This window comes from Coregonus lavaretus (genome assembly GCF_964263955.1).
Source record: "Coregonus lavaretus genome assembly, contig: HAP1_SCAFFOLD_369, whole genome shotgun sequence".
NCBI classification, from domain to species: domain Eukaryota; kingdom Metazoa; phylum Chordata; class Actinopteri; order Salmoniformes; family Salmonidae; genus Coregonus; species Coregonus lavaretus.
Genome location: NW_028159531.1, coordinates 194,241 through 206,420, shown reverse-complemented (window position 1 = coordinate 206,420; position 12,180 = coordinate 194,241). Strand labels below are relative to the sequence as shown.

The 12,180-nt window shown below is 42.7% G+C and overlaps 1 protein-coding gene across 2 annotated transcripts; it reads right to left on the bottom strand.

Annotated features, from left to right (window-relative positions):
* Positions 1 to 377: 377 nt before the first annotated feature.
* Positions 378 to 3,344, bottom strand: LOC311122753 (haptoglobin-like). 2 transcript variants are annotated; one of them, XM_084197078.1, is made up of 4 exons: positions 3,110 to 3,198; positions 2,650 to 2,768; positions 1,326 to 1,594; positions 378 to 1,149 (listed from the first exon to the last, which is right to left on the bottom strand). In XM_084197078.1, the coding sequence occupies exons 1-4, from the start codon at positions 3,112 to 3,114 to the stop codon at positions 574 to 576; spliced, it is 969 nt and encodes a 322-aa protein (XP_084053204.1). In that variant the 5' UTR covers positions 3,115 to 3,198; the 3' UTR covers positions 378 to 573. The 2 variants fall into 2 exon arrangements, with proteins under 2 accessions (XP_084053204.1, XP_084053203.1); XM_084197077.1 differs by lacking the exon at positions 2,650 to 2,768 and having other exon boundaries at positions 3,110 to 3,344.
* Positions 3,345 to 12,180: the final 8,836 nt, after the last annotated feature.

Sequence of the window (12,180 nt, the reverse complement as noted above, 5' to 3'; positions counted from 1 at the left end):
AGCTGGGCAGTACCTTATAATAGAATAATACCATTACAAATTTGTTTGAAAAACAAGTTATTTCCTTCTTGGGTGGTTTTCATGAAAAATCCATTTAAAAATCCTTCCTGGTTGACAAAGACCGGAGAAATCTAGCAGCTAGAATCTCATCACAATATCCTCCTTGGCCAGATGACATTTTGTCCTTAATAATTCCATCACTTAAATTAACTTGAAAATCGTCTCATGTCCTAGCTGTATCCTACTTGTTTTAATGGCTCTAACATGCTCTCATATTACAGCTTGTGGAGATGATCTAAAACATGTTTTCCAGCATTCTAATATGAGTTGAAGAAAATGTCAATAAAAGTTGTAAGGTGAAACATCGGAAACCAAACTTCTTAAGAGAGGTGAATTTATTGAAAGTCCTTTGAAATCAACCCAAGGGATTGGGTGTGGGTATATAACATTCAGACGGGGACACACACTCAATTCAAGTTTTACAAGATCAAGGCAGAAAATGACTTTGTTTGCAAAGGCATAATGGAGATTATGAGCCCAGGCTCTCATATCTGAAACTGTGCTGAGTGGAGGCTACAACTGCCTTGAATACATCTCAGACATTACACTGGAGCGGAGACTGGTTGATTTCTCACTGTCGCCCCTGAGGACACTGTTGATCCAAGGCATGTAGGCAGAGAGCTTCATGTAGACAGCGTATTTCCTCACGGCACAGGCCTTATCGAAGGACAGGATCCCTGCAGCATACACTCTGCCATCTTTGGGGTCCTGGACTGCCAGTGCACCGCCTGCATCCCCAAAGCACACATTCTCCTGGTACTTGCTGGCTCCAGTACAGAACATGTTGTCGTCTACGGTTGGAGTGCTGCTCAGCACCTGGCCACCGGGGTTGTACTCTGCCTTACAGGAGCCGTGCGATGCCACAGGCAACACCAGGTGTTTCAGTGACTCAGCAGGCGTGAAGTGGACCCCCCAGCCCCAGCCTGTGATAATGCCTTTCTCTTGGGCTGCCTCAGCCAGGTCCTCACCCCTCTCAGGCAGAGGGATGGGCATCACAGCCTCGCTCAGGTTGAATGGCTCCTTCAGCTGAATCAGAGCCAGGTCGTTGTCCCAGTCTGAAACATTCTGGAAGCCTGGGTGCAGAACCACCTAGAAGGGGAAAATGAATAATTCATAGGACCTCTTTTTGATGATCTACTGTATTTGTGCTCTAACTACCTGTAAGACTGAAAATGATGTTGTAGGTGAGAGGGCCCAGTGCAGTTCGGCTTGCTGAATTGTCTGAATATTCTTTGAGCGAGATGGTAATGGGCATACTAGCTCACCTTTTCTACTGCAACTTCTTTGGAGGCATCGGCTTGGGAGTGTCGTGTGATGCCTAGGTACACCTTGGGGATGGTTGGTTCTTTCCCCTGGGTGTCCTGCCGACTCTTCCTGACAAACAGGTTCCTGCCAGCGGTCAGGACCCAGCGGTCAGAGATTAGAGCTCCCCCAGCGAAGCCCCCGTTCATGACGTTGTCACTCAGGTAGACCATGGCCTGCCAGGGGACGTGAGGGGCCAGTATGCCCCCAACCATACGCCTGGAGCGCAGGCCTGGGCAAGAAACACAACAACATGGAGTTTGAGATTATTTCTATACAATCTATACAATCTCTATATGGTTAAAACACCCCCAACTCCCTCGCACCACCTAGCACATACTGCTGTGCAAATCAAACACAGCTGTAAAAGACATTTAGCTTTGACCTGACAAAATCTGAGTAAATTCATTCATCAGCTACAATTATCTCCAAAAAAGAAGTGTGTTCATGACTTGAGCCAGACAAGGTTAGCTTTCACAGAATTACCTGGTCACAATACGCAGAAATCTGATGAGGATGGAATTAGTGTCGTTTCTCTTCTCAAACATTTTCCTTGAAACGCTTGATGAGAGGTGGATTTTTCGTGGAAATTTGCTTTAAAAGGCTTTCATGTTCTGCAGATTTTCCTAATGACATATTTTACCATTCAGCTTGGAGGAAGCTGAGACTAAGGATCTCTCCTCCCTTTCTTCCCTGCTTGCCTTCTCTTTGATCTTTGTCATCTCATGTGTGTCGCTGCTGAATCGATTTTTAAGATAATCAGGATAATAGCTGTGAGCTGTGAGACTTAACAAGGTTCTCACTTGAAAGTGATGGTGACATCCTAATTTTGGCCACAGCTACTGTATTCCCTTCCTCTTACAGAAGCCAACAGGCTGAATAGGAACAGCTTGTATCTGCTCAGCTCAGAGTAGCCTGAGGGGAGCCATAGTGAAGATTGGCTTCAGAACATCGATTATAGCCTTACACGAACCAGTCACAATGGGCCAGCAAAAATAATATGTTTTGGAAATAGAAGAATTGCACGTGTGAAAACACGTGTGCAATGTGTATGTCCAATATTTTTGGAGGATATTCTGCATCAATGGTGTAACCAATACCCACCTTAACATAGACATGGGATAAGAAAGGCTGTCCATGCTCCTTGATCTTTAAAATGTACATGTTTTTGTTAGAAAGCGTTTCCGCCCTCTCACTTTGTTGACATTTTAATCTAAATCAGAAGGAGTAAGCCTGTATTGGCATAAAGCAGGGAGTTGGCTATGTGTCAGTTAGATAGGTAGTCACCTGGATTGTCTGACATCTCCAGTGCTTCTGGTGTTTTGATTTTGATTTTGATTTTGATTTTTACCTTATCCTGTGCCAAACAGACACAGGAGGCAGAGAGGAGCACTGCTAGGGATAACCTGGGGACAGCAGGAACACATGAGTACAGTACACACACACACAGAGCTAACTGACAGAGAGAGCCCAAACACTCACTAGTACCACAACTAACTGTTGCTTTATTTAGGGCCTCTCTGGGTTTGCATGTTTACCTATATTTAGAAAAAGTTTCTAGCTAGAGCAGTTTGAAAGATTTTTAAAAGATTTAAGTAGCTGCATTTCCCTGCCATTTCCCTGCCATTTTACAAAGATCCATTGTCCAAAGACATTTCAGAGATTCATTTGGATTGGTATTGCAATGACAACAATTTCCAGGCAACTAGGGTTTTGTTGAGGAAAGAATATGAAAAGTATAACATACCACATTTTGATGGAAATATCTGTATATCAGTTTGTATGTTGAGCTGTGTCTCTGTAAAGATGATGTACTCTGTGAGAAGTTGTGGGACCAAGGCCTTATGTATGCTGAGGAGAGAACTCACCCCCTGTCTGCCCACCCCTAGGAATTTTGCTGGACACAGCTTCAGTTCTGATTCCCGAAAATCAGAGAGATTGCGATATCTCTGTTCATGCCAACCCATTATTGGGATCATGTCCAAACCCTGGCCCCATCTGGAGCTCAGCCACAGCCAACTAGTTTTAGAGAAGACCATCTGAGGGATAAATAATTTCATAGGGTCTGAATTATGAAATCAGAACAGAACAGGACACAGCACATCTATAATTTGTGTGTCAGCTTGGCTTATTGCAAGTAAATGAGGTGCATATAAATGCTACATCAGAGTGTGTTATTTAAAAAAATGTGGTACCATCACTACCCCCAAACGTTTGCTTGATTATGTTATTTGGAAAAACCCAATAAAAAATTGTTGTTGTTGACTCACATTTGCTGTTTATGACTCACTTTGGTAACACTTTACTTGACACCCAGCTTCACAACACGTTATGATACGGTCATAAACATGTCATAATATGTCATAACAGCTGACATAACTTGTCATAACCTGTTATAATATGGTCATAACACTGTCATGACACATATGTTTAGACCTGTTGTGACATATATTGCGTTATTTTATGGCTGGTTATGACACCTACAAAAGACTGTCAAAACCCACAAAACCTACCACGCAAGGCAAAACATTCCATTACACCATAGCCTACGTGTCATCAGTATGTTTATGTTATAGAATTTCTTTAAAAAAAGTACCATATTAAATTGTTAATTAATTGCGCACACATTGATGTCAAACATGCACCTCCCCCAATTCTCTGTTGCTGATGACTGGGATGAATGCAGGAGCAGATTTCAGGAGCAGGACAAGACACCCACTTTTTGACTAATGACTGATATAAGGGCTTGTACGTGATAGGCCAATCTGGCTTATATGATTATGATGGTTATAATGCTTCTTGACGGTGTCAGAAAGTGTATTTTCTACAAGTTACTTAAAATGTACATTTACATTTTAGTCATTTAGCAGACGCTCTTATCCAGAGCGACTTACAGTTAGTGAGTGCATACATTTTCATACTGGCCCCCCGTGGGAATCGAACCCACAACCCTGGCGTTGCAAGCGCCATACTCTACTGAGCTACACGGGGCCCATCATAAAATATGATGGAAAAACACAACTATAAAGAATTCAGTACAAGAACAAAGTATTTAAGAAACAAACTTTCAAACTTTGCATTTGTTGTAAAGGATCCAAGCTTTTAAAATACCAGCTTTGCGAAATCATGTGAATTCCACTTGGCTGTTGACTGAGGGAGAAAGCACAGGTAGCCTGGTTGTGTAAAGTTGAGTAAACAAGTTGTCTGTCCTTTTGCCATGCTTCTTGGCTCTCAACAACATTAGGAAAAGTCCAGCCTTGCAAATAAATAATATTCTGATGTTGGGGAAAGAAATTGTAGGATTAAGTGACTTTCTTCTACTGGGAAATCTGGTCATTATCTGAAAAGTACTATGTTTATTTAATGAATCATTCTGTAAAGTTCACCTGTCCAGGGACGGCTGAGGGGGCATGTTTGTTTGGTGGACCAGAGACCAGAGATTGGTGGTATTATTAACCTTTTACTGCAGTGGGCTAAATCAGGATCACATAGTGTTTCTTGGTAGTCTTAAACAAATCTACTTTGAAACAAAAGTATACACCTTACACACATGGTTATGGGCTTAAAAAAAAGAAGACACCTGTACAGTGTCAGATATAGAGTTGAAATGTATTCCATTTTAAGTTTGCATCCCAATATTACCCTTTATATACATCATAGAAGACTGAAATATAACAAAACTTTTAGACATAGAAACACCGGATTTTCTGCGTTAATTTTTAAATAAATGTTTATTAATTATTAAATTATGAAAAATATTAATAACACTCCACCCATGAGGCCACTAGTTCATTTGACTGCAGGACAGTGCTACTACCACATCCCAGTTGAAAGCACCTTCTGACATCAGTGTGCGATCTCATTCTTATGGCCACTCGTAGGAGTGGAGTAGTTTGTTCATAACCATCCTCCTTTTTGTCAGTGCAAAATTTGTTTGCAGATTGTCTCTCAGATGGTCTCATTGGTCTCATTCATTCATGCCTCTGAAACAGGTGGGCTGGCATAATGCAATGACTGATTCAAGGACAGAGGGATGGATGCCCTGCCTGCCTGCCTGCCTGCCTGCCTGCCTGCTTGTTTGCCTGGCACTATAATGCTGTTGATGCCTCTGAACTGTCATGCTCTTAGTGCCTGATGTTACATAATAATCTATGTCACACTCTCACAAACACTGACTGTCCGTTGGCCTTGTGATCCCAGACTAGAACCTGTGTGTTGTGTGGTGTAGCACACTACAGGACAGGACATGATGTACAGGTACGTGTACAGATAAAAACAGCCAACAGCCATCTCATTTAGCGTTTTCGTGTGTGTGTGTGTGTGTGTGTGTGTGTGTGTGTGTGTCAAATCAAATGTTATTCGTAACATGCGCCAAATACAACAGTGAAATGCTTACTTATAAGCTCTTTCCCAAAGATGCAGAGTTTTAGATAAAAATATAAAAAACACATGAGAAATAAAACGCACAAGAATGAAGCTATATACAAGGACTACCAATACCATATCAATGTGCAGGGATACGTGGTAATTGAGGTACATATGTACATGTAGGCAGGGGCAAAGTGACTAGGCATCAGGATATAATAATAAAAGTAGCAGCAGCGTATATGCTGGGTGTATGTGTGTGTGTGTGTGTGTGGATAGAGACCTGTGAGTGTGTATATAGCCAGTGCAGGTAGAGTCAGTGCAGATAGTCCATACAGATAGTCCGGGTAGCCATTGATTAGCTATTCAGCAGTCTAATTGCTTTCAAGATAGAAGCTGTCTCGGAGCCTGTTGGTCTGAGACCCGTTGCTCCGGTACCGCTTGCTTGACGGTAGCACAGAGAACAGTCCATGGCTTGGGTGGCTGAAGTCTTTGGCAATTTTCTGGGCCTTCCTTAGACACCGCCTGGTATAAAGGTCCTGTATGGCATGGAGTTCGGCCCCAGCGATGTACTGGGCCATCCGCACCATCCTCTGTAGAGCCTTGTGGTCGAGGGCGGTGCAGTTGCCATACCAGACAGTGATGCAGCCAGTCAAGATGCTCTCAATGTTGCAGCTGTAGAACTTCTTGAGGATCTGAGGGCCAAATCTGTGTGTGTGTGTGTGTGTGTTTGTGTGTGTGTGTGTGTGTGTCTTTTTTGTTATTGTTTTTGTTTTGTTGTTGAAACTGAGGAGAGGAGAGGAGCTTCCGGCAGCATCATAAAAAAAATGGCAGTACATATTGTGCTCTTCTATCGCTCATGCAATGATGTCAGAGGGAAAAAAAACAGTGTTTGTTGTTTGCAGTAACTTCTTTGTTGTTGTAATATCCCAAACGGATGTGTCAGTTTCACCATTAAGGATTCCAGCTGTAGGCCTTTCCTGCAGTCAAAAGGAGGATGGTTATGAACAAATTACTCCACTCTTGCGAGTGGAGTACTTTTGTTTCAAAGTAGATTTGTTTGACTACCAAGAAACACTGTGTGACACTGATTTAGTCCACTGCAGTAAAAGCTTTTTAAAGCAGGAGAAAGAGATGAGTTAGTGGACTGTTACCAGCCTTTACTCTTCAGCTGTTCTCTGTATGGTTGCTCTTTCACGTTGCTGCACTATGCATTCGGCATCCTCTCTACTCTCGCTGCAGCACAAATCAGGATAGCTATGTCTGTCTATACAAAGGTCTTAGTCACAAATGTTTCAAGCTATTCATGTTGATTCAATCACTGCTATTCAATAGGGAATCAACAAAGGTTTACACCACACACTGATTCCTTAGATCAACAAGTTATCACATAGCCTTGAATGACAACTACAGGAATTTTGTAACTCTGAACGTCATTCATTTCTTAGATATTTTATTTAAACAAATATTTCAAATCCATTGCTCTGAGTCATAAGAGTTCATTGTATTTCAGTTGAATTAATTGGATTCACAAGTGATGCTCCCATTGAGGAGCCTCTCTATCTGCGTAAATTGTTCAGTGTATTTTTCCGGACACTTAATGCATTTTTTTCCTCTTCTGAATAGCAGGAGTCAGGCAAGTGGGCCATGGACTTTCTTTGTTTGGCACCGTCTGTTACCCCAACCTAAAAGCAAGTTGAAACTTTTCTTTAAGTCTTTTAGTTTGAATGACTCCTACAATCATGTCAACAGTTTAATTTATAGATTTGTTTCTTCAGAATGCAATAATTTATTATGTTCACGCATTTGACCTTCACTGTCCTCAAACCTTTGTCAGACCACATATAAACAGACACCAAGTCATCTGTTGTTACAAATGTTTGTTACAAATATTACATATTAAATCAGTGACTTTCTATGTATTTTTGTGTTAGTTTCAAAGCAGAGCACAACTTGTGTGAGCAGACCAAGATGCTCAGGCATAAGTCTGGAGGACTGGCTGCTGGCTGCTTGTCAACAACATTTCAATAAATCTATTTATGTGATTAACATTGCAGACTTCCAGCACACAGAGAAACATCACAGGCAGGGTTATAGTGTTCTCTGTCTGTTTTTTCAAGTATGTACACCTTTCGCCTGTCAATCTCAGTTTGCATAGCAGTTTTTGTGTGAATCAATTTTCTGACTTTTAAATCAATGATTTAAACCCAATGATTCATGAAGAATATAACTTATGAATGCCTCATGACCTTAGTTTAACTGTTGTACCCCATCAGAACGCAAAATAGTAGCTTGTTTTGCTCCATTCTTTGTAAACAATGTAAATGTAAACAAACACTGTATAGCCTCAAAACATAGTTAAAACTATAATTCTGATACCATGGATGGTCAGTCCTTGCATACATAGCTCTGTCTATAATTTTGAAAGTGGTTACGTTTCTCCAGCCCCCTCCCTCATCCCTTTACTAAAATGTTGTTATTGTTCGAACTGCAGATTGCCCTTGCTTCTAAGACAGGATGGAAGAATTGACAATTGAAAAGAGGAGAATCTACAGAGTAAAGCACTCAAAGCAAAAATATAAATAACACCACTCTCAGTACAGATGCTAAATCTGTAGTCTATGACTCTACCTGACAGCCATGTGGTTGAAAATACAGTAAATTCTCACCAGGGTGCTGTACCTTTAAAGAGATGGGGTGGGCTGTGCTGTGCTGAGGGGGACCATATGGTGAGAGGACACCAAGGGACTTTGCAGATCATATGAGGTATGGGGTCATTGAGTGGGAGGGGGTGGAGAAATGGGTGGGTGGGGTGCTGTGACCGACCGAGAAAATGGGAAGAAGGCATGGGAAGGCAATGGGATCAGTGCTTCCTGGGTCTGACATTGTGATGTCAGCGTAGTAGTCTACCAATCAGCTGCATGCCCCAGTTGTCTGTCATTGTGGGTCATATGACCATAGAATTAGGAATTTGAATACTAGAATAGTAATTTAATAGGATATATATACATATTATTCAGCTGGAGTGGACTGACAAACTCATTAGCTAGCTACATTCCCTCATGCAAAACAAAAGTCCTTTCTGAAAATGTGTCAAATTAACCGCATGGGTGAACTTACTTTCACTCAGAGCATCATTTAGTTACATGGAGAGTTTTTCTCCTGGCATTTCTATTTTGCATCAGTCTATGTCACCACATGCTGATTAGCTTTTAAAATAGGATAATGAACATAGAACTGCCTTTTCTCTGCGGTATTGTTTTTCTATTTAGTCTGTGTAATCCAAGGACAAGTTGACTGAGAGTGATCTTGGAGGGAAAATATAAATATAAATAGCAACTACCAATCAGTGTCAGGCCAATTGACTGCACAGATACAGGTGGAGACTGTTGTATTATTCATTGCATGAGCTTTAACTGAAGCCACAATAGACAGTGAAGTCATATGTTTGTCCTACTCCATTAACAGTCAGCACGCCATTTTAATATAGCCTTATGGGTTTGTAGGTATGTGGACTCCATACCACACAAATGCATTATAAGACAAGACAAACATGGACATGCTAGGGGGAATGTTTTGACGTTGCCAGATTATCCATATCGGAAAGAAGAATTACCTTGTTATATTGCTATGAGATTGAGTGTGTGCATTTATATGAAGCTCATTTATATGTTGCTAACAATTATGTAGCAAGTCATTAATAGTTCAGCACCCCAATATTACATCTAGTGAGAAGTGTTTGCCTGACTCTGTGGATCTACCGTTGACTGCAAGCTGTTGTTATGTTATTGTGATATGTTATGATTGGGTGAAGCAGCCATGAATAGTGGAGGGGGGAGTTCACTGGGGTGGTGCCTCCCTGAGGGCTGCAGCAGGGCCGTGGCAGGATGTGACCCGTGCCAGGGGCCCTAAGCGATGTGCGGCTACCGCATCTACAGGAGCTGGGCTGACGGTCGCCCTCATTCCACAGAGGGTTTTCGCTCCACCTTGTACTTGATTGATGAATTAAGGTCAATAATTAGTAAGGAACTCCCCTCACCTGGTTGTCTAGGTCTTTATTGAAAGGAAAAACCAAAAACCCATAGACACTTGTGCATCGAATTTGGGTTAGACGTTGTTGACTGTGGAGTGACAGGAAAAGGACTGATTGAGGGAGAAAAGAGAGCGAGGGATGGAGAGATATGAAGAGGGGTGAAGCTAAAATATCCACTCCCAGTAAATGGAGAGCGAGGATTGGAAGTGTTCAGCGATTAACTGAAATTTCGTTTTTTCCCCCGGTTACTAAACAACTAATTGACCGAGGTCAGTTCAATTACTTGAATTCCATTTAGTTCGTTTTTTTGTTATCCCAACGCGCCGTTTCTCTAGAGAGAAATCAAATTATTCACGAGAGAAATCAAGTCAAGAACTATGTGGGACACTTGGTCTTTTAACAAATAGGGCTCTCTGTATACCACCCCTACCTTTTCACAACAACTGATTGGCTCAAACGCATTAAGGAAAGAAATTCCACAAATGAACTTTTAACAAAGCACACTTGTTAATTGAAATGCATTCCAGGTGACTACCTCATTAAGCTGGTTGAGATAACGCAAGACTGTCAAGGCAAAGGGTGCCTACTTTGAAGAATCTCAAATATAGTTTGATTAACACCTTTTTGGATACTACATGTTTTGTCTTCACTATTATTCCACAATGTAGAAAATAAAAACCAGTTACTGTATGTGACCAGCAGACACATATCTGTATTCCCAGTCATGAAATCCATAGATTAGGGCCTAATGCATTTCCTCATATGAACTGTAACTCAGTAAAATCTTTGAAATTGCTGCATTAATATTTAGTTCAGTATAATTGAAGTGTCCTGAATGTCTTTTGCTATTTTACGTCTACCACTGAGTCCAGGTTGCTTCTTTGCTTTAATTTTGTCAGACAGCTCTGCATCATACTTAGGCAGGCCAGCCTAGCTAAATAGGATGACCAAAGACAGTACGGGGAGCACAGAAATAACGTTGTCTGGCTGCTAGATGAGATGACTTTAAGGAATGAAAAATAAAGTCAAATAAACTACTTTATATACATACACAACTGAAATATTTTGTTATTTCCTATTGATGTTGACCCTGATTTCAATGTTTTGGCAATTTAATATTCTTTGGAATTTCCCCTAAAATAATTTGTTGAAACAAAGATGCAGGGAGTCAGGAAGCAGGTGCAGATGAGTTTAATAACGAACATGGAGAATTACTAAACAAGCGCAGCATCTGGACATGAAAACAGAACCAATACTGCCTGATGACGGAGGTTGTGAGGGCTATATGGAGGGAGAGTAATCAGGGTGGTGATGAAGTCCAGTTGTGCTTAACGATGGGGGGCAGGTGTGCACAATGTGGGTTGCCAGGACCGGTGGTTAGTAGACCCGTGACGTTAAGCGCTGGAGGGAGCAGGAGTAAACAAAAAGAAAACGCAGGATTTGGAGAATCTGTCAACAACCAGAATAGTGGTAAAACCCATCAGAAAGGGGGAGATCAGTTACAAAGTTAATGGTCCGAACATGAGTTAACATAGTGGGCAACGTCCTGCACCAAGGTGGGCCACCAGTATTTATCGGAGAGCGATTGGATGGTGCGGGTGCTCCCTGGGTGTCCATCGGCAAGGGATGTGTGTGCCCAGGTCAACAGCCGATCTCTCACCCCGTGGGGACGTAGATGCGCGCTGGAGGGCAGGAGCGGGTTCCCTCTCCAGAGCCTGGCGGCTGTCCACATCCCAAAACATGGGGCCAATGATACAGGAGGACTGCTTGATGGGCTGGAGGACACGCACAGGACCCTCCACTGATGTGGAACCACAGTGTGTGGGAAAGCAGGTCCTCCGGCATCCTGGTCCCCAGGCGGTGATATGCATCTTTGACCAGGAGATGGTGGGGTTATGGAGTTGGAGCCAGGGGAGGCAGAGGATGACTGTGTACGGGTGTGGTGATGATGACGAAGGGAAGGCTTTCCTGGTGCTTGGGTCCCACGGTGAGGGTGAGTGGTGCTGGGACATGAGTAATTGTGCCAGATCCCAATGGTTGCATATCCAGGTCTTGGACAGGGAAAGGAGAGAAGAGCGGGTATGAAGTTGAGTTCAGGGAGGAGGCAAGGGCCTGGTCGATAAAGTTCCCCACGGCACCTGAGTCCACTAGAGCTGTAGAGACAACACTTGAGGGACAGCCAGCGAAATGGCAACCAGAAAGGGTTTGGCGGAAAACGATAATGGGACACTCGCGCCGATCCTGGGAGACGGAAGGTCACGGGGCTGCCCCGCTGCTCTAGTGGACCCCGGCTTAGGAAGCACCGGAAACCACTGAAGCTGGTGCCCCGCCTGGCCGCAATAGAGACAGAACCCCAGCTGTCGCCGCAGAGAAGTGTGGCCCCTACCTCCATGGGTTCAGGCTTTGCCTCAGGACAGTCA